Here is an 18,859-nt window from a genome sequence, read left to right as displayed (position 1 = left end):
TATACCAATACTACTTACAGAGGCAAGGAAGGATAGGTAAATTAAAAAAAAAGATATACAAATACCAAAGATGCCCACAGGTTAAAAAAAAGAATATATATATATATATATATATATACATATACATATATACATATATTTTTATGTGTATATATATGTACATATATATGTGTGTGTATATATATATATATATATATATATAAAGTAATTCAGAAAGATTAGATATGGAGAGAACAAAAGGAGTACCTGTTTTCTTTAAAAAAATCCATTTAACAATGTTAATAAATTATTTTTTCAGCTGATAAACAAAATATGGTTTGTATAAAATATTCTAAAAGGTTGGCAACTAGACAGTTATTACAGTAAACTTTCTCCTCTCTACCTGTTAGTCTTGTCTATAGCCTGAAAGAAATGATTGTTGAGGGGGAAAAATCGACACGATGCATCTTACACAAGGATGTCCTCCACCAGGGTGTGAAGGGCACTGGGATTGCGGATCAGTTTGTCAAGGAAGCTGACAATGTCAGTAAATTTTGGTCTGTGGTTTCTCTCCTTCTGCCAGCAATGGAGCATCAGCTGGTGTAGAGATGCTGGACAGCCCATGGGAGCCGGAAGTCTATAGCCTTCTTCAATGGACAGAATGACCTAAATGCAAACATACATAGGTTAGTCTCTTACTTTTTGGAACAAATAACACAATATATGCTAAATTATAATTCCTTTTTATATAGGAAGTAGAGGCCAAAATTTTGGTAAACATGAAAATTACTTGTGAGTACAAGCAGCCCAAACAAAGATAAATACACAAGTTGCAAGTATCTACATTAATATCTGCTGACACCTCTTTGAGGAAAATGTTTTTAAACATGAGGTATTCAGAAGGGAGGTTAAGCTTCATCACAATTTCAAGAAATAGTTCCTGTGTGATTTAGCTGGAATGTCTGAAAACCCAATTAGGACATCAGAAAGTCAGCATTGGATTGATGCATTTTGTACAAACCACCTGTGGCAAATGTTTTAAGTAAAATTATACCTCTGCTGAAGCACTGAACTTCTGAGTCATTTTTTATCCTTTTATAATAATGTCAGTGTGTATTCTTTTGCTGGCTATCATTCCTTCTTTCTTATTTATTGCCTATTTAATTTCTCTTTGCTTACTTCTGGCTTTCCCTTAGTCTGACACTGATGTGATTATGAAGTCCTCTCAGAACTTCTAGGGTCATTCAATCCTTGAAATGCTATCAATGGTTACCTTAAGGCCACAGAGCATTAGGGTCATTCAGCCTGAGTATCCTTGGGGCCAGCACGGTCCAATTGAACTTTCTGTGATGACAGAAATGTTCTCTCTGTCCAACATGACAGCAAGTAGTCACAAGTACCTGTTGAGTGCTTGAAATGTGGCTATTAAGACTGAGGAACTGAATTTTGTATTTTAGTTCATTTTAATTAGTTAAAATTTAAATTTAAATAGCCATATGTGGCTAATGGCTACCGTACAGGACAGTGTGGCTCTAGTGAAAGGAATCTTATGAGAAGTCAAAGTTAAGAGTAACAAATGATGATAGTAAGTTTTTTTGTTTGTTTTGTTTTGTTTTGTTTTACTTAGGAAATCACACAGAAGATAAAGCAGGATTATCATCTACTTCATATACAGCCCACCTGAGAATTTCCTAGTAATATGATATAATTGACTCTGAATTTATACAGCTTATTTATTTATTTATTTATTTATTTTTGTGAAGTGCTCAAAGGATTCATGTGACCCTTTATTCTTATATCCTCTCTGGGAGAAAGACAAAGAAAAGGGTTCATTCCCCATTTTTGAGGTGGGAAACTGAGGAACAGACTGATAGTTAAAGACAGGCACAATTCAACCTCATCCCTGCCCCTCATCAACAATAGAAATACAAAAATGCAAGTGCTAATATTGCTAACAGGAGACCTCTCTTTACTGTAGCAATATCTACATGCTTTCTTTAATTCTTAATTTCTTTTTTAATGGCCACTATTTGACAGGACCCTGAAATATCCGTAATTTATGCTAGAGGCAGTTTGTAAAAAAGGAGCAATAATATGCCTTCCAGAACCTCTTAGCTGCTAAGCTTTAGCTTTTTTGTAATAGGGGATTTCCCACAACCCCATCAGTGTCTTTGTGACCAGAACACTTTAACCCATCAGGATAATAGCATTTTTTTAATTCATTTTATCTCATTATTGAACAGGATTTTTTTTTTACCTGTTTTCTGATTATTTTTGCTACTGAATAGGCTTGGATTTTAAGATATTTTACAACACTTTTTAGTATATCAAAACTACTGTAGATAGTTTTGAAAAGTAACTAAGAAAAATAGTATAGGAAAGGATACAAAAATGCTGATTTGAAGGGGCACACACACTCCCATGTTTATAGCAGTGCTATCAACAATAGCCAAATTAAGGAGAGACCAAATGTCCATCAACTGATGAATGGATTAAGAAGATGGGATATATATATATATATATATATCTCACACAATGAAATATATATATCTCACACAATGAAATACTACTTGGTGATGGAAAAGAAGGAAATCTTGCAACAACATGGATGAAACTGGAAGGTATTATGTGAAGTGAAATGAGTCAGTCAGATAAAGGCAGATATCATATGATTTCACTCATATGTGGAATTTTAGAAACTTAACAGATGAACATAGGGGAAGGGAAGGAAGAATAAGATAAAAACAGAGAAGGAAGCAAACCATAAAAGATTCTTAAATACAGAGAACCAACTGAGGGTTGATGGGGGTGAAGGGGTGGAGGGTTGGTTAAAAGGGTGACAGGAATTAAGGAGGGCACTTTTTGGGATGAGCAGTGGGTGTCATATGTAAGAGATGCATCACTGGATTCTACTCCTGAAGCCAAGACTACACTGCACACTAACTTGAGAATAAAAAAAATAATAATAATAAAAAAGAAAAATAGGATAGAATTCCATTATAAAAAGACTTTAAAATCCTACCCTAGGAGAGCTCTCTAGTTGATTGACCACAGTTACCTAATTATAAGTGCATAGAATAAAATAGATGACAACTGAGGCCACACTTTGAAGAAAAAAAAAATTAGCTGCTTTTACCCAGTATTCATCATGTGTTAGGTGATTTGCATATTCATTGACTGATTAAAATAACTCAGTATGGTAGTTATTATTATCTCTATTCTTATTTATTTATTTATTTATTTAAAAAAAGTCTTATTTATTTAAGTCATTTCTACACCCAAATGTGGGCTCAAACTCAGGACCCTGAGATCAAGAGTTGCACACTCTTCTGACTAAGCCAGCCAGGTTCCCCATATTATCCCTATTCTTAAGTGAAATAATTTAGACTCAGAGAGGTTAGGAAAATTGCCTAAATCCACACAGCATAGATGGCAGAGTTAGCATTTAAATCTAGTTCCTTTAGCTTTCAAACTTTTCCTCTGGCCATTCCTCAGAAATGTTTTTCAGTTCTCATGATAACATCTTCCGTTCCAATTTTATATCAACTAACACAATTTTAGGAGTGATTGCCGTGTTACCTTTTGTCATGGCACTTGGCAATTGGACTTTGATGTTTTTATCTGGATCCTGAATTTTATATTCTGGGTAAATCAAACACATGTTTACTTCATAGTTTGCAAAATGTTATCTCAGGCTGAACAGAGTCATTTCTGAATGCTTCTGAGTCTTGTACACATTTCTATTATTGCTTCTATTACATTGTATTGTAACCATTCATCTGCTTTTCCTCTAAGGCTATTCATACCTGAAAGCGGGAATTATGTCTGTAGATTTTATATTCTCATCATTTAGTATGGTGCTTGACACATAAATAAATGTTATTGAACAAAACCAACGTTATTAGAAGAAAATTTTGGATTTGTTTCGGTAGAATAGCAGATTCTTAGAAAACCCAAAGTTTCAAGCTACCCAAGATGGATTCACGGTACAAGCATGACAGCATGTCAAGTCCCCTCCGAAGGAAGTATTACTAAAAAATTGGTGCGTCACGCAGCATTCTCCAAAATGATCTCATGATCTCACTCTGGCTTGCTTGGACAAAAACTGGTGACGCTGGGGCTTGCTCTTCTCCAGGAGAGAAGGACTGGACTCAAACTCAACTTTCTGTAAGACTGGTGGCTTCTTCCTCCTGTCTGGAGGCCACTCCCAGTGACCTCAAGGTCACTCTCCTAGACAACTCTCATAAACAGTTAACACCCAAGGCCACACTGCTTGGTGCCAAGCAGGCTTTCATATTCTCTTCTGACAGAATTGCTCTCATAATTGTTCTAGAAAAGGAGAGAGTGATAAGAGAGTGTGGTCTCTCATCTAGAACTTTTACCCATAATGAATTCAGTACTGTGTCTGGCCCTAGCATGCTTTTCTGTGGGGACAGTGGGAGGATTGGGGAACTCATGACTTTTCTTCTTGAGGACCTCTGACTTTTAAGTTTCCTCAATCATTTACTTGTGACCTTGTGAAATGTGTTGAGCCCTGGTTCATGTCAGGTGTCAAACATGAAGGTTCCTTATAGGATAATAGTAATAACAAGAATAACAACAGTGACAATAACATCTAACACTTAATGACAGCCCTTGGATACTTCCAGGTACCAGTTCTAAATGATTTACACGTATCAACTCTTTTAATCCTCACAATAACCCTATGAGGTAGGTACTATCGTTATCCCTACCTTATAGATAAGGAATGTAAACATAGAGAGATTTAACTTGCCTAAGATTGCACACCTAAAAATTCTGGCTTTGAGGGAGCCAAAGAAAGATTAAGCAATATGATCCACAAATGGTTAACAGACAGCAACATCTTTCTAATAGCTTTTTAAATGTATTCATCCAAAGATATATATATATATATATATATATACACATATATACACACTATATATACTATGTACACTATATATAAGAGTTAACAAATGAGTAAGAAATACCTCTGTCTTTTGGAAACACATATTCTGGCGAAGAAGACTGGGGAGTTTGAATACAGTAAATGCCAGTAGAACAGGGAGTTACAGGAGCATGTGGAAGGAGTGCCTAACCCAGTCTTGGGAAGGCTTCTCAGGGGAGGTGAGCTGGATCTTACAGGAAATGGAGAAGGTAGCAGGGTCAACTGGTCAGGCTGAAGGGAGGGAGATGTGACCTGATCAGGGAATGAAAGTAGATTCCTGCAGCTAGACTAGAATCTTCAAAGAGAGGAATGGTAAGATTTGAGGCTGGAAGGTTATGTAAAATTATATTTCTTGGGATCATGAATGATTTTGTATGCTACAAACGACTTTTTTGCAAAGGGTTTAGGGTTTTAGCAAGTAAATGACACCAGATTTGCCTTTGGAAAGCTCGCTCTGGCTGCAGTGTGGAGAGTGCACCTGGGATGGGGAGAGGTGGGAGGCCAGGAAGGAGGCTTGTAGGGATCCAGGCTAGAGATCAGGATGGCCTTAGCGGAGGCCATGGCTGTGGTGTACAAAAGTGGACTGATTTGACAAGAACACATGATAGGGTTAAGATTAGATATGGCAGGACAGGTTTTTGAACTTGGTCAACTGGTAAAGACAGGACACAGGAGAAGAAAGAATTTGGGGGCTGGGCGATGCTGCGCTCAATTCCCTATGAGCTTTCTGGTTTCAGATTCAAGTAACATATATAACTCTGTGAGCTTATTACGTGCCAAGCTCTGGACTAGGTGTTTTAACATAGCTCACTTTATTTAGTCTCTATTTAGGTCTCAAATTACTTTATTATGTGAGTATGGTTATGCATATTTTATAGGTAAGAAAACCGAAGCTCAAGCTGATAAATAGATTGGGTTGTTATTGCATAGCTAATAATCCCCTGAAAAACAGACTGAGCCTTGAGCCACATCCCTGACTTATTCCGCCAGAATTAGGTCCTGAGTCTCTCTCACGCTCTTGCGCCCTCCAGGCTTCACTCTCACCTATGTGCGTGTGCCTGCCACAGTCCACAGCGTATGCTTGGCTATCTCTGCTGGGTTTCAGATCTATCGCCTACATGACATAGAACTTCATGAGGCTGTCATACAGATATCTTAGATTTATTTTGTTCAAAACCTATCCCATTCCTCCTTTGGAATTCCTGTCCTTTGCAAAGGGTATCGCTGTTCTTCTCATGACTCAAGGCAGAGATCAAGGAGTCATGTGGATCTCTCTCTCTGCCTTGATACTCAAAAGTAACTTAAGTTGTTCTGATTCTACTACCTTCATGTATTCCAAATCTGCTCCATTTTAAATTCTCCCAATGATTTACTCCCCATTTTGATAACAGCCTCCTAACTGGTGTCCTTGCCTTTCATTCCTTTCTGCAATCATCTCCCACAGCCCATGCAAAGCAATCTTGACTGTGGGGCTGTGATCCCATCCTCCCATATCTGAAATTCTGCAGGAGCCTGGCTCCCAGTCCTCACATTTGGCTGTGTCCAGATCTTTGCTCTGGCCACCACAAAACACTTGTGCTCTTTCAGCTGGACGAGCTGAGCCCCTCAAGAGCAGCAACTGTTTCGTTTTCCCATAGGTTTCCAGCATCCAGCACAATGCCTTGTCAAGTCAAAAAATAGTTTCAATGGTCACATATGTGATCTATGAAAACTATTTTATGGGCAGCTTGAGAAAACCTATATTAACCTTTATCTTCATAAACATGTCTTTTGTGAGTAGTTTTGTTTTATAGGTGTTTTCTGATTCCTTAGTTAAGGACTGACAAGGAAGCAGAAGCATATGGGGTACTTTGTCTAAAAGACTAATTGAGGTTTGTTGTTTTAGGATATGAAGGGGTGATGATTAACTAGAAAGAGTTTTGTAACAGTTTGGTTTATGATAGTTGTAGGCTGTCATCCTGTGGAGAAGAATTATACAAGGTTAAACCCTTATTTAAAAATGCAAGAAGAAAATTAAAATAAAGTGAAAAAATATGAAAATGACTGCAGTAATAATTTCCATGCAGAGGTAGAAGGAATTAGATTCTGTCAGAATTTATTATCTAAAACCTGGCTGGTTATTCTAAACAGACCGTACTGGTTCCTTGTCATCGACACTGCAATTTTTAGCAGCCTAGAATCAACATAAGGCTCAGTTGGGGCACGTAGCAGACTGTTCTGTTCTTGCTGAATCTGATGAGTTTTCCAATTGTGTTGACAGTTTCTGAATCAAAGCAGGAAAAGGTGCACCTTTTATTAAACCAGGCAAACAAGAAGTAGACAGTCAATATGAAGATGCTGAGACATCCCTGAACAATACCATTGAACAAGGACCGCTCGGGCTATGTAGGGAATCACATTTTGTGTTCTAAAACTGCTGAGTATCTCCAAAAAGAAGCACACTGAATTTAGTTATTCATACTTTCTTTTAAAAGAAACTGTCTCAAAATTTTAGTCTACTGAAATGTATACTAGTAAATGGAATGTGAAGTGGTTTTATTTTTATCTTCCCTCTAAATATTCATCATTGCTTTGTGGAAAACCTATAATTTCAGGTAAAAGGGGGAAGGTGAAGCAAAGGGTCCCAGTATACACTCACTTTTTGTGATAATGATTACTTATACATATTAGGATATTTGGACTTGTAATACAATAATACTGAAAACACCGGTAATCTATTTTCCTAATATGCAATATAAAGGTTGCATCTACATGGGAGAGAAAAAAAAAGAAGGAAAGAAGTGGTCATAAGAAAATAACATTTATAATCTTATACTTATTTTGTTATTCAATATTTTTCAACATCTAGGATTTAAAATTCAGTGAAAGGCAGTCAAGACCCAAAATTAAATTCAGGGTACAGTAAGAAAAAAGGGGGCTAGAGAGGGGAATGAATAAGGTACAGGCAGAAACAATTTGTTTTTTTCAGAGGCTCATTTGTAATTTGTAGATCATTAGGGCGTGGAAACTGAAGATTTCCTCATTTTAACTTTAAGATGAAAAGTTTCTTAAAAGTCTACACTTAAGGCAGTTCTCAACTCTCACTTTTTGGAACTCGCCATAGAATGTCAAGGACATATAAAATGTATAGAGTGTTTGTCCTCAGTAGGTTACCACCTTTTGGACTGTTGAATGAGTGGACAAAATGGGGAACGATATGAACCGTAGGACTTTTCAAGGTGAAAGGTTGTTGATGGTAAGACTTGTCATCTGGAAAAGCTTTTACCCCCAACAGTAGAAAGTCATGCTTGTTAAGACAGATAACTAACACTTTATATGTAACACTGCTTCAGTGAGTAAGTCATGGAAAGAGCATTAGTGAAGGTGTCACTTGTACTGCATCAAAGTCCAAAACTGTCACTAACAAACTCAGTAGTTGGGCAAGTCTCTGTCTCCTCATTAAGGAAGAGAAGAGAACTGGACTTAGTACTTGCAAGAGTACCTTTTAGCTAAAAAAGCTGTTTCTAGAGTCACTGAAATTGCAGTCTTAATCTGCAGGACCTTTGGTAACATCTCTGCATCTTGAGTTTTTGTAACCTCTATGTCTAGATTTGGCCTTCATTGAATGGTCTGTTTCCCACAGAATTCCAAATGCAAATGCAGGGAGACAAAAATCTGGACAGGGCCAGAGTCTGTCCTGATAAACTAAGACTAAGAAGCTATGGAAAAATAGTTTATGAGTACAAAGAAAAGGGAGATTTTAAAATGTCCTCTTTGTAAATGCTCCAAAGACAGCAAAAGATGGAATAAAATTTGCAAGAGCTAAAGATTATAAATATATTGAAGGTATAATTAATTTTTTATGAAAACATTACTGGCATGTATACATTCTTCAGCTTTGTGGTTGTTTGGTTAAAAAAGTTTCCCTTGGAAATTACACCGAGGTAGTAGTATATTAGTTATTGGTTTCCTCTACTTAGAACTTTGCCATTTGAATTATTTACAATGGTGATTAATTGCCTTTCATAATATCCCCTATTACTCTTGCCTCTGCAGCAGACATGCATTATGCTAGTGTAATTAGTATGAATTTAATTAAAATGTTGCTATTTTCTATGTACCAATAGAAGGAATTATTGAAAAATTGAGAAAAGGAAGGCCATTTTGACAATTGCCTTGGTAGAGTACATATTCAAAGAAATGCAAAAATTCCCTCGGTAATATGGAAAAGTTGAAATAATGGGAATGGGCCTTTAGCAATTTCCTGTATCTTCCACAGATCATTACACAAGAACCATTACGTAATAAAGAAGAGTTTGGAAAATCTAATCAGGGACAAAAATTGGAAATGACTGGACTCTCCGACTCATAAAACCATACTGCATTTCTAGGTAAGTGGATTCTACACATCCACCATTCTTGGCTGAAACACTGATTTATAATTGAAAAGGTTATAGAATTATGAGGACAAACAAGAAATATGGTAAAAGGTTATTTTCTTCCTTCATAAATTTTGAAAAAAGGAATCAATTCAGACAAGGTCAAAAGGTTCTTTTCAACCATATCACCTATAAAAGGAAAACCCTGAAGATAAACTCCAATTTTGTTTCTTCAGGTAAGTTTCCGAAAGCAATCTAAAGCAAAACTCATTATTACGTAAAAACTTTTGAAAACTGAAGGGAATAAAACCCCACAGAAACATTGAGACAGCATTATGTTTCCTTGTAAGCTTTCAAATGAGATGATCCCTGATACTGGCTATCTTTTTGGGAAACTGAACTAGCTTAGTAGCATATGCCTAAATGATACCATACCCAGGAGACATTAGGGTTTCAAATTGCTTCAAGGAGACTTTTTTTTTTTTTTTTTTTTTTTTTTTATACGGCATTATGTCAAGGGAAAACTAAAAACAAAACCAAACCCGACCCAAGACTCTGGTCTTGTGTTCAGATCATTAGTTTGAGCCAAGTCACCTCTCATTTATGTGGCATTAGTTCTCCTCCCTACATATTAGCTCTGTGGGGATTTGGTTATTTAATGTTTCCTGCTGTTCATGTTTTGCTTCCATTTTCTTCGGTTAAGCACATTACACAGTGTAAGTGTTGGGAGAACTGCAGTGCCCTTGGTGTCTGTCATCTCCGGAACCTGCATAGCTCCTAGCATTACATTGTACTTCCACTGTATAATAAACAACAATTATTTTGAACTTGAATGAAAATAACATAAAAATTATCCAGCAGTGTCATAAAAAAAAAAAGCTAGAAAACAGTAAGGAGCTGTGCACCTTCAATGTACCTGTGACACATTTCTGCTAGTAGGCTAAATTTGTCCATCATTAGAATTTGATTTTAAGCTACTGCTGTATATATTTTTGAGAAATGTTATAAAAATGGTACATTTCATAAATTTTTAATATCAAAACCCAGAACACTGCAGAAAAGATTTATAATTCCAAACAACAGTGAGTCAGTCTGCATTCTTTTGCTAACAGAAAACAATGAAAACACTTCTTGTATGACAGAGTGGCATACATAATTGAAGATGCTTTGATTTCGTTATGTAGAACTTCTGTGGTATAGAGATTTCTTTGAAAATTAGACTTGCACAGTATAGCTTGGGGGCAACTTGGTGGCTCAGTCAGTTGGGTGTCCAACTTGATTTCAGCTCAGGTCACCACCTCATCACAGTTCATGAGATTGAGCCCTGTGTTGGGCTCTGCGCTGACAGCATGGAACATGCTTGGGATTCTCTCTCTCCCTCTCTCTGCCCCTCCCCTGCTTGCTTGTGTACATGCTCTCCCTCTCAAAATAAATAAATAAACATAAAAAAAAAAACCATGCACTTTGGAGTAAGCAGGGGGCTTGAACTTCAGTTCTACCAATGCTAGTAACCTTGGGTGGGTTATTTAAACTTTCTAGAAAGCTTTAGTTATCTCACCTAGAAATGGGAGTAATAATAGGATTTATTTTAGATAGTTATTTTCAAGATTAAATGAGCCATAATCTAAAATACTTTCTCAGAAATGCAAGCTATGTTTATTACATTTGATTAATTAAATACCTTCTATGTACCTGGTGTTTTACAGACATTATCTCTAATTCTTTTGAATCCTGCAGTTGAGTATTCTGAATACTGTTACAGACAGTATCTCAAAATCTTAAACCACTTTCCTAAGATAACACAGCCAGTGAACTGTGGAGCTTGCATTTGAACCCAGATCTTTCCAGACTAAAACAGTGATTCTTCACTGGCTGTGATTTGTGTGCCCCATCTGTGACTGGAGACATTTTTGGTTATCATGTCTGGGAAGATGGTACTGACATCTGGTGAGTAGAGGCTGAGGACACTGCAAAACATCCTACAATGCACAAGGCAGTACCCACAACAAAGAACTACTCAGCCCAACAGTCAATATGTCAACAGTTCTGAGGTTGAAGAACCTTGCTCCAAAGCTCTCATGATCTTGCCAATATACCAGCTCCCTCACTAGAATACAATGATGCACAATGTTAATGTTTTAGTGCCCTTTGATACTACAATAAACAAAGTTGCGTTTGAAAACTATATATACCAAAAAGGACAAAACAGTCTATCTCTGGAGGTACAACTACTTTCCTTTGGGGACCTCCTCTCTCACTGGGTGTGATTATGTGGAAATTTCCAATCACAGTGCTCCACCCACCTCTAAAGGCACAGGCTGGTACATAAAGCTAGCTTGGCCAATCACAGCATCAATTTCCTTGGCATGGTTTTGGCTCAGGTTTGGGCAGGACCCTGACAGAGCCAACCAGAGTCGTCTCTGGGATTGGTGTATGAATTTTCACAGAGGAAAAGTGTTTCATTCTGCTGAGGAGTCCTGAGCCCCAGAGTGTAAAGAATACAAGAAAGAGGACCTTTGCGGTAGGAGAAAATGAGGTCCGTTGACCTAGGGAAGCATTAAAAATCCTGCACTCTCCTTGGGATTCAGCACCATTAAACCTTCTTAGTCTCATGAATGAAAAAAATTTTTTTTTTTTTACTTAAGTTAGTTTGGGTTGAGTTTTTGTCATTTAAAATCAAAAGAACGCTGAAAAATAGAGTATGCATACTTTTTTGGTATATTAAAAAAAAAAGAAAACCGTTCCATTCACACAGTGTTGTTTCTAATAAAAAAGAAGGCAGTATGATGACTACACTTGAGGAATGCACATTCTATTTGGGGACAGGGCTGAGATTTACAAATGTCAGAACTTCACTTCCTCATCTACATAGTGGCCTCCTTGAGAGCAGGAACTGGGTTTTCTAGTTCTCCATCCCCATACCACATGCACACCTGGGCCCAGTGACTGGCACATGTTTAATAAGTAACTACTGAATAGCTAAGCAGATGGCACCTGCTGTAATGTTTGTTAGGCCTTTTATGGACTAGTCTTGTATACTCTGTTTTTTCTCAGTTCCTTTCCCTAATGTACAGTACCACTGACCTTTGAGAAACTCATTATATTATTCAGTAAAACAGATTCGACAAACTCAGAATTGCTCATTGTAATAAAACTTGCCAGGGTCTACAGAATAGAGGGACTATTTTATAAAAATGATCTGAAATTTCCTAAACTCATTTAAAATTGTAAAACATGTTAATATTCCGTATTTAACTAAGCCCATAGCTTAGTTAAACTAACCAAAATGTAGTAAAAACATAAAATATTCAAACAGAACATAGTTGGATTTTTATTGTCTAAAATATTACTTTCTTTATTTAAAATGCACCTTGGCAAACATAAGACTATACTTTGACCAAACAAATGAGAAATGCAGAACAAATAGAGAATAACCAACCAGTATTTGGAGAGGAGCAGGTGGGGAAGTTTTGATTAAGCTATTTCTGCTTCCAAACAGAAATCCTGGTTATAGGATCTGTCACAGATATGCTGACTTCCAATATGTTACGCTAAACAGAATTTCAAATCTTTACAGCAGCAGCAAAAAATAGTCACAAGATACATAAAGGATTTTAGCTCTTACCGCTTTCCCCTGGTCTTGTATTGATCTGAGGACCTCAAGAGTTTGAATCCTTCCCCCACCCACAACTTCTTGTTCTCCTCCTATTTTTAGATTCTTGCTTGAATACTCTTTGGTAGCCACTCAAAGACTTTGAAAATTGCCCGCTTAGTTCCTATCTGGTCCTCAAAAAGAAGCCAAGCTCTGGGTGAAGGGAACATTCAGGTTCAGCCTTGTGCTCTGGGCATTGGCAATCGTGAACAAAGGAGAATGGCCTTAATGTCAGGAGTCTATTACTGGCTGCAGCAGCTTCTCCTGGTTCCAGATATACTCTTTGTGGCCAAATGAGGTTTAATAGACAGAATCATTCTCTAAATGGTCATCTTGGCCACAGGTAATCAATACACATGGCCAGAATGGCTGGGCAAGCTATTGGGCCAGCTCCAGGAAGGGAAGGGTTGACAACAGAGTTTGGAACTCTCTGGGCAACAATTAAGAATGGTTTACATGGTAGTCTATGTTGGAAATTACTTATTTGGACATTTTCCCCTCAGAGGCTACCCTCCTAAAAAATCTGTTTTGTGGTATGGTATCTTAAATTTATATCTACTCTGTTCTGTGGAAGTCCTATCTCATTCTTGGCACCCCACAGAGTTTCAGGAATGTCTGAAACCTCAGAAAAGAACAATTGGAATCATTCTTTTGCTGAGACAAGTATGATAATTTCTTCAGAGATTATGAAAATCATAACTTATTATTGCTGAAAGGGATATTAACAATCTAACCCAGTCTTTTTATTATATTTATTGGTCATGAAGCTGAGGCACTTTGAAAATTAAGTGACTTTCATGGTTAAATTATGGTCTACATAATAGATATGGTTACTAAATTGGTGGCACAGTGCACTTCAGCCGTTAGATGATAACCCAGGGGGCAGGAAAAATAATGGAACTTCTCTTGATGTTTATTTATCTCATCTTATATAATAAAGATTATTTATAAATATTTAATAAGAATGGCTAATTATGACTTTTATGACCACATAGAAATGACTTCTATGAATGTATGTGGCAATATACATGTTGTATTCAAAATCAGTGCCCTAGAATTTTTTATCCTCTTTTCATGTTTTTCCCCAGAAACAGTGGTTATCATGTTAGATACTATATCTTTTACTTATGTACTTTGTTTACAGTGTATCTCCCTTCTGCTGGAATGTAAGTTCCATGAAGCAAGACATCACCAGCCCTACATGGGGAGCTCTTTGGACTGTAAACCAAACCACCAAGAAAAGAAGCAGTTATTTCTTCTTCTCTTTTCCTTGCCCATGACTTATTCCAGAAGTTTATGAGCATGTGTTCTAATATTACCATTAAGTCACTTACTATAGGATTCTAAGGAAATCATGTTGCTTCTGTATGCCTCAGTTTCATAAGCAAGTTGGACTTGGGTTGGACTAGATAATCTTTTTGGTCCCTTCCAGGTATAACATTTGTTCCCTGTTCTATTTCTAGTTCCTAGAACAAAGAAAGCACCCAATAAATGTTTTTAAATGAATAAATGAATATATTACTGGTACATAATGTGCAAACAAATATACGTATGTCAGCTGTGAATGCTCAAGAACTTTTTACCAGTGAGAATACATTATTTGTAATGTTTGGAGCCCTATCAGTTCGGCAGTTTTTGTTTGAAGCATGCTAGGGGGACTGGTTAAGGGTTAAATGGGGTACTAATGAAAAAGGGTACTTGAAGTGAGGGCTCTTCTGTTCAGTGAAGACTGTAATTCATCGGGAAAGGATTTTTTTATTCTAGAGATTTGTTTGAATGGCCTATTTTAGTCATGAGAAAGTAGGACAAGTAGGCAAGCATTATTTTGGGCTTAGAGTAGAGTAGGAACTATGGTGACTGAATCCAGGGCTTCCATTACCTTGGATAACAGGTTAAAAAAATTATTTCCTTTGGGGGTCATAGGGGGCAAATTTCTGCTTCTGAGATTCATTTTTTTTTAAGTTTATTTATTTATTTTGAAAGAGAGAGAGAGAACAAGCAGGGGAAGGGCAGAGAGAGACGGAGACAGAGGATCCAAAGCACGCTCTATGCTGACAGCAGACAGCCTGACGTAGGGCTCAAACTCATGAACTGGGAGATCATGACCTGAGCTGAAGTCAGACTCTTAACTGACTGAGACACCCAGGTGTCCTTGATATTCAATTTTAAGAAGAACTGGGGAGGAGGTCACAAGTTGCCCCAAACAAGGTCCAGCAGCAGAGAAGAGCAATGACATCCTTTGAATAAAATTCCCAGAAGAATAGTAGACTCTAGCCTGGCCTGGATCCCAAAGTCTAAGTTTTGGGAGTAGAGCAGATGTTGCTTGTTATGGCACACTCTATACCTCAGGGCAGATGTTCTGCAGGACCTAGTCACATGGGCTCTTTTCATGATGTGCTTTGGAGGACAATGACTGAACAGTGTGTATGACCTCCAACCTGCTGCCATGTAGGTTTCTAGACCTGGCATTCTTCACAGAGTTGGTAGGCCCCCATAGGACTGAGCAGGACTCAGCTTCAAAAGTAACACTCTATGGCAGGGAGAAATAATAGCCATGGTGAGCTAATCAAAACTAACTTTTCTCTATTCCTGGTATTAAAACTTTCTTTGTTGCTGGGTAAGTCCTTTAGATACTTGGACAACTTGAGTTTGGGATGGAGTAATGGGGTCTGATGTACGGAGGGACTGTCCAAGCAATTGGCTAGAAAAAACAAAAGAGATGTGAAAACTGTTTTACTCTGAGTGTGTTTAGAGATTTTCTACAGTTACATGGTCTTTTTTTTCCTCTTTTTTTTAAACCTGTGAACATTCAGGATCACATTAGAGGTGATTTTCCATTAGTATTGTTTCAGAAACCATTAGATACTTTGGCAAGTGAGTGGACAAAGTCCAAGTTCTGAGATGGAAACGTGTGAAATTAACATATATTTTCAGTTCTGACAGTACACTTATTTGCATTGTCAGGGTACTTACATTCTCTGATTACTGTTTTTATCTCTTAGGAGGTCACAGAGAACTCTCCTGTTGTATAATATTATTAATCACCCAGGTAATCTTTATAGGTCAAATAGAAACAAAAGAAATTGCATAAAGGGTCACATATCTCAAAAGAACAATATCAAATGTCATATTGATAATACTCTGCCTGAAAGAATTTGCTCTTTTTCTTCTAAATTATCTAGTTTAAATTAATTTCCCCTTTACAGTGGTGCATTGCACTGCCTTAAGGAAGAAAGGAAAGGTAAACATTATTCTTTGTTTTTTGTTACTTGTAGATCAAGACAGTTGCATTAGCGCAGTCATACTGCATTAAAGCAATGAGTGTAGAAGTCTCAGATGTAAGATGTGGACCAGGTACTCACATGACAAAGCCCATCAGCTGGTCCCTATGACACCCAGGACAGCTCAGAGCAAAAGGTTACTTAGCTTCTCAAACTCAGCCACAGACCCTGAACAGCTCTCAGGAAGATAAAGGCTAATCTGAGGGCAAAAACATATTTGCTCCACAGGGCTAATGTGTTTATACTTAAAAAATAAGTTTAACTGTTGGGGCACTTACGTCTTGATTAGACATTTCCCAATAAGGTCTCTCTCCGTAGGACATGACCTCCCACATGACAATGCCATAGCTCCATGCGTCACTCGCCGAGGAGAACTTTCTATAGGCAATAGCTTCTGGGGCTGTCCACCTTATCGGAATTTTCCCACCCTGGAAAACAAATTGGAGATTTCTCAGCTGGCTCACAAGTATATTAAAAAAAACCAAGTGGCAGTCCAATTAAATAGATTTTGTTAGAAAGATCTAAATACTGCATCATAGCATTGGCATTTTAAATAAAAGTAAGAGAACCAGAATAATGTTAAATGTCAGAAATATCTTTCCTATAATAATTATTCAGTGAAAACAACTTTAATGGGAAATAAGTCACACTTCAGAAACACTTTATTTCATTCATTAGAGAAATTTATTTTCACTTTAGATTCACACAATTAAACTCACTATCATGCCATTTGAAGAAAGTTCTGGATTATAGAACGTTAACACCAAATATCGTTCAGCATTCATTAAACACTGTATTACATGTATAAATAATAATGATAATACGTTCTAACTTAATTGAAGATAAACAGTTAAATACAGAACGGAGACATTCTCTGTAATTCAATGTTTATCAGAACTTTCTCTTTCCTTTTTATCTATGATTATATTTACTTCAAATTAAGAAATCCTTTAACATCATACAAGAGCACCTGAGAAGGATAATCTTTCTTTATGATACTTTAGGCTAGTTTATATTCTTGTTCTTCGGTGTTCAAGTTAACATTTGAACATGTTAAAGAGATAAAATTGCATGAATTTAATCTATATTGTTCAGGTATTAAAGTCGACTAATGTGTTATACTTATTTTTTTATCAACATTTATTACATTTTATCTCTCGAAACACTCTATAAATCCCTTTTTACTGTAATGACAAGAATAAAACAATTCATCCGTTTGTTACAATCTGAAATCTTTGCAGCGCGGAACAGCAAGCTGAGCGGAGGAGGGCTCCCTCGACGCCACTAGATGGCGAAAGAGAACGAGCTGCGCCCAGACCGCGGAGATGGCTTCTGCTGGCAACATAGATTTTTAAGTCAGAACGCACCTCGATGGAATTGTTTCATCATTATCAGCATTTCCAGGATCACATTATCTGATCCCCCACTGCGTTCAGAGTCTGATGTTAGGGTGAGTGGGGGTGGGAGGCAATAGTGGGTGCATTCACTGGCCCTTGAGGAAGTTAGGTCGAACATTTTTAAACGTGAAGCCATGAATCGAGTAATCTAAACACTACTTTTTTTTTTTTTTTTTTTTTTTTTTTTTTTTAGTAATCTAAGCACTTACTCGAAAAGAGATTCATCTGAGAGGGGAATAATTAGGTTTACAAGGCAAAGGAGAGCATTAACGGAATCCTCATTTTAAAGACCTGTAGCAAGGAAATGTTGAAGGAACCTTGGGGATAATACCTTGAATTCAATCCCCTGATTTTACAGGTGAGCAGACTGAGCCCAGGGTTTAGAGATTTAGAGATTCCTCTCAACATTATTAAATACATAATGTCTACTAATGTTATCATAGTAGTATTATGGGGTATCAATATAAAGATGTAAATACTTCAGCATGGGGAAAAAGTTGGACAAAACTAATTTTAGTGTTGTAACACTGAACATCTGCAAGCATATATCATAGTAGTATAACAGAAGGAAGCCAGAGCCTGAAACCTTCGGTGTTCACACTTACTGGCCTTTCCAAATGAAGGCCAGGAAATTAAATTTACAAAGTTGGTGACAGTAGTTGAAGAGGGTGATGGGCAGAGGAAGCGAGTTTTAAGAGGAGGATTCATTTCTAAACCCAAAGTAGAGTTGCCAGATAAAATATAGGCCCCACCGTTACATCTGAATATCAGGTAAATAACAAATACTTTTTCTTTCTTCTTTTCTTAGTCTAAGCATGTCCCCATAAAGGAATACATTTTGTGTGTGTGTGTGTGTGTGTGTGTGTGTGTGTAACTATGTCCAAGTATTTCATGAGACATTTATACTAAAAAAAAAAATCATGGTTTATCTGCAATTCAAATTGGACTGGGTATCCTATATATTTATTTACCAAACCGTGCAACCCTACCACAGAACATTAAAAAAAAATTCAGAAATGGAAGTACTGTAAATGATCCAACACATAAAATAGTATTCTGAAAAAACACCTTGTGGTCTGTACTTCATGAGGGGACCAAGGACACTGTGACTTGTATTTGTGCACCAGCACTCCAGCAGCCTTTGTTTTATGGCATGTTTGTGGCTAAAGTCCCTGGGTCTCATGGCTCTGAATTTCAAAGCCACTTAAGTCAGGCTCAGGCTTGTTTCGAATATGGAGCCACAT

General features: G+C 37.1%; 1 protein-coding gene across 1 annotated transcript in view; it reads right to left on the bottom strand.

Annotated features, from left to right (window-relative positions):
- The window catches only part of EPHA6 (EPH receptor A6), an 882,015-nt gene that overhangs the window by 16,285 nt on the left and 846,871 nt on the right, over positions 1-18,859 (bottom strand). The window contains exons 16-17 of the mRNA XM_043593917.1: positions 16,497-16,646; positions 452-645 (exon numbers count right to left, since the gene is read on the bottom strand). Coding sequence (XP_043449852.1) covers positions 452-645; positions 16,497-16,646 — 344 coding nt within the window. The remainder of the gene's footprint in view (positions 1-451; positions 646-16,496; positions 16,647-18,859) is intronic.

Source organism: Prionailurus bengalensis, chromosome C2 (genome assembly GCF_016509475.1).
Source record: "Prionailurus bengalensis isolate Pbe53 chromosome C2, Fcat_Pben_1.1_paternal_pri, whole genome shotgun sequence".
Classification (NCBI taxonomy): Eukaryota; Metazoa; Chordata; class Mammalia; order Carnivora; family Felidae; genus Prionailurus; species Prionailurus bengalensis.
The sequence above is the reverse complement of the archived record's forward strand: the minus strand, read 5'-3'. Positions and strand labels throughout refer to the sequence as shown.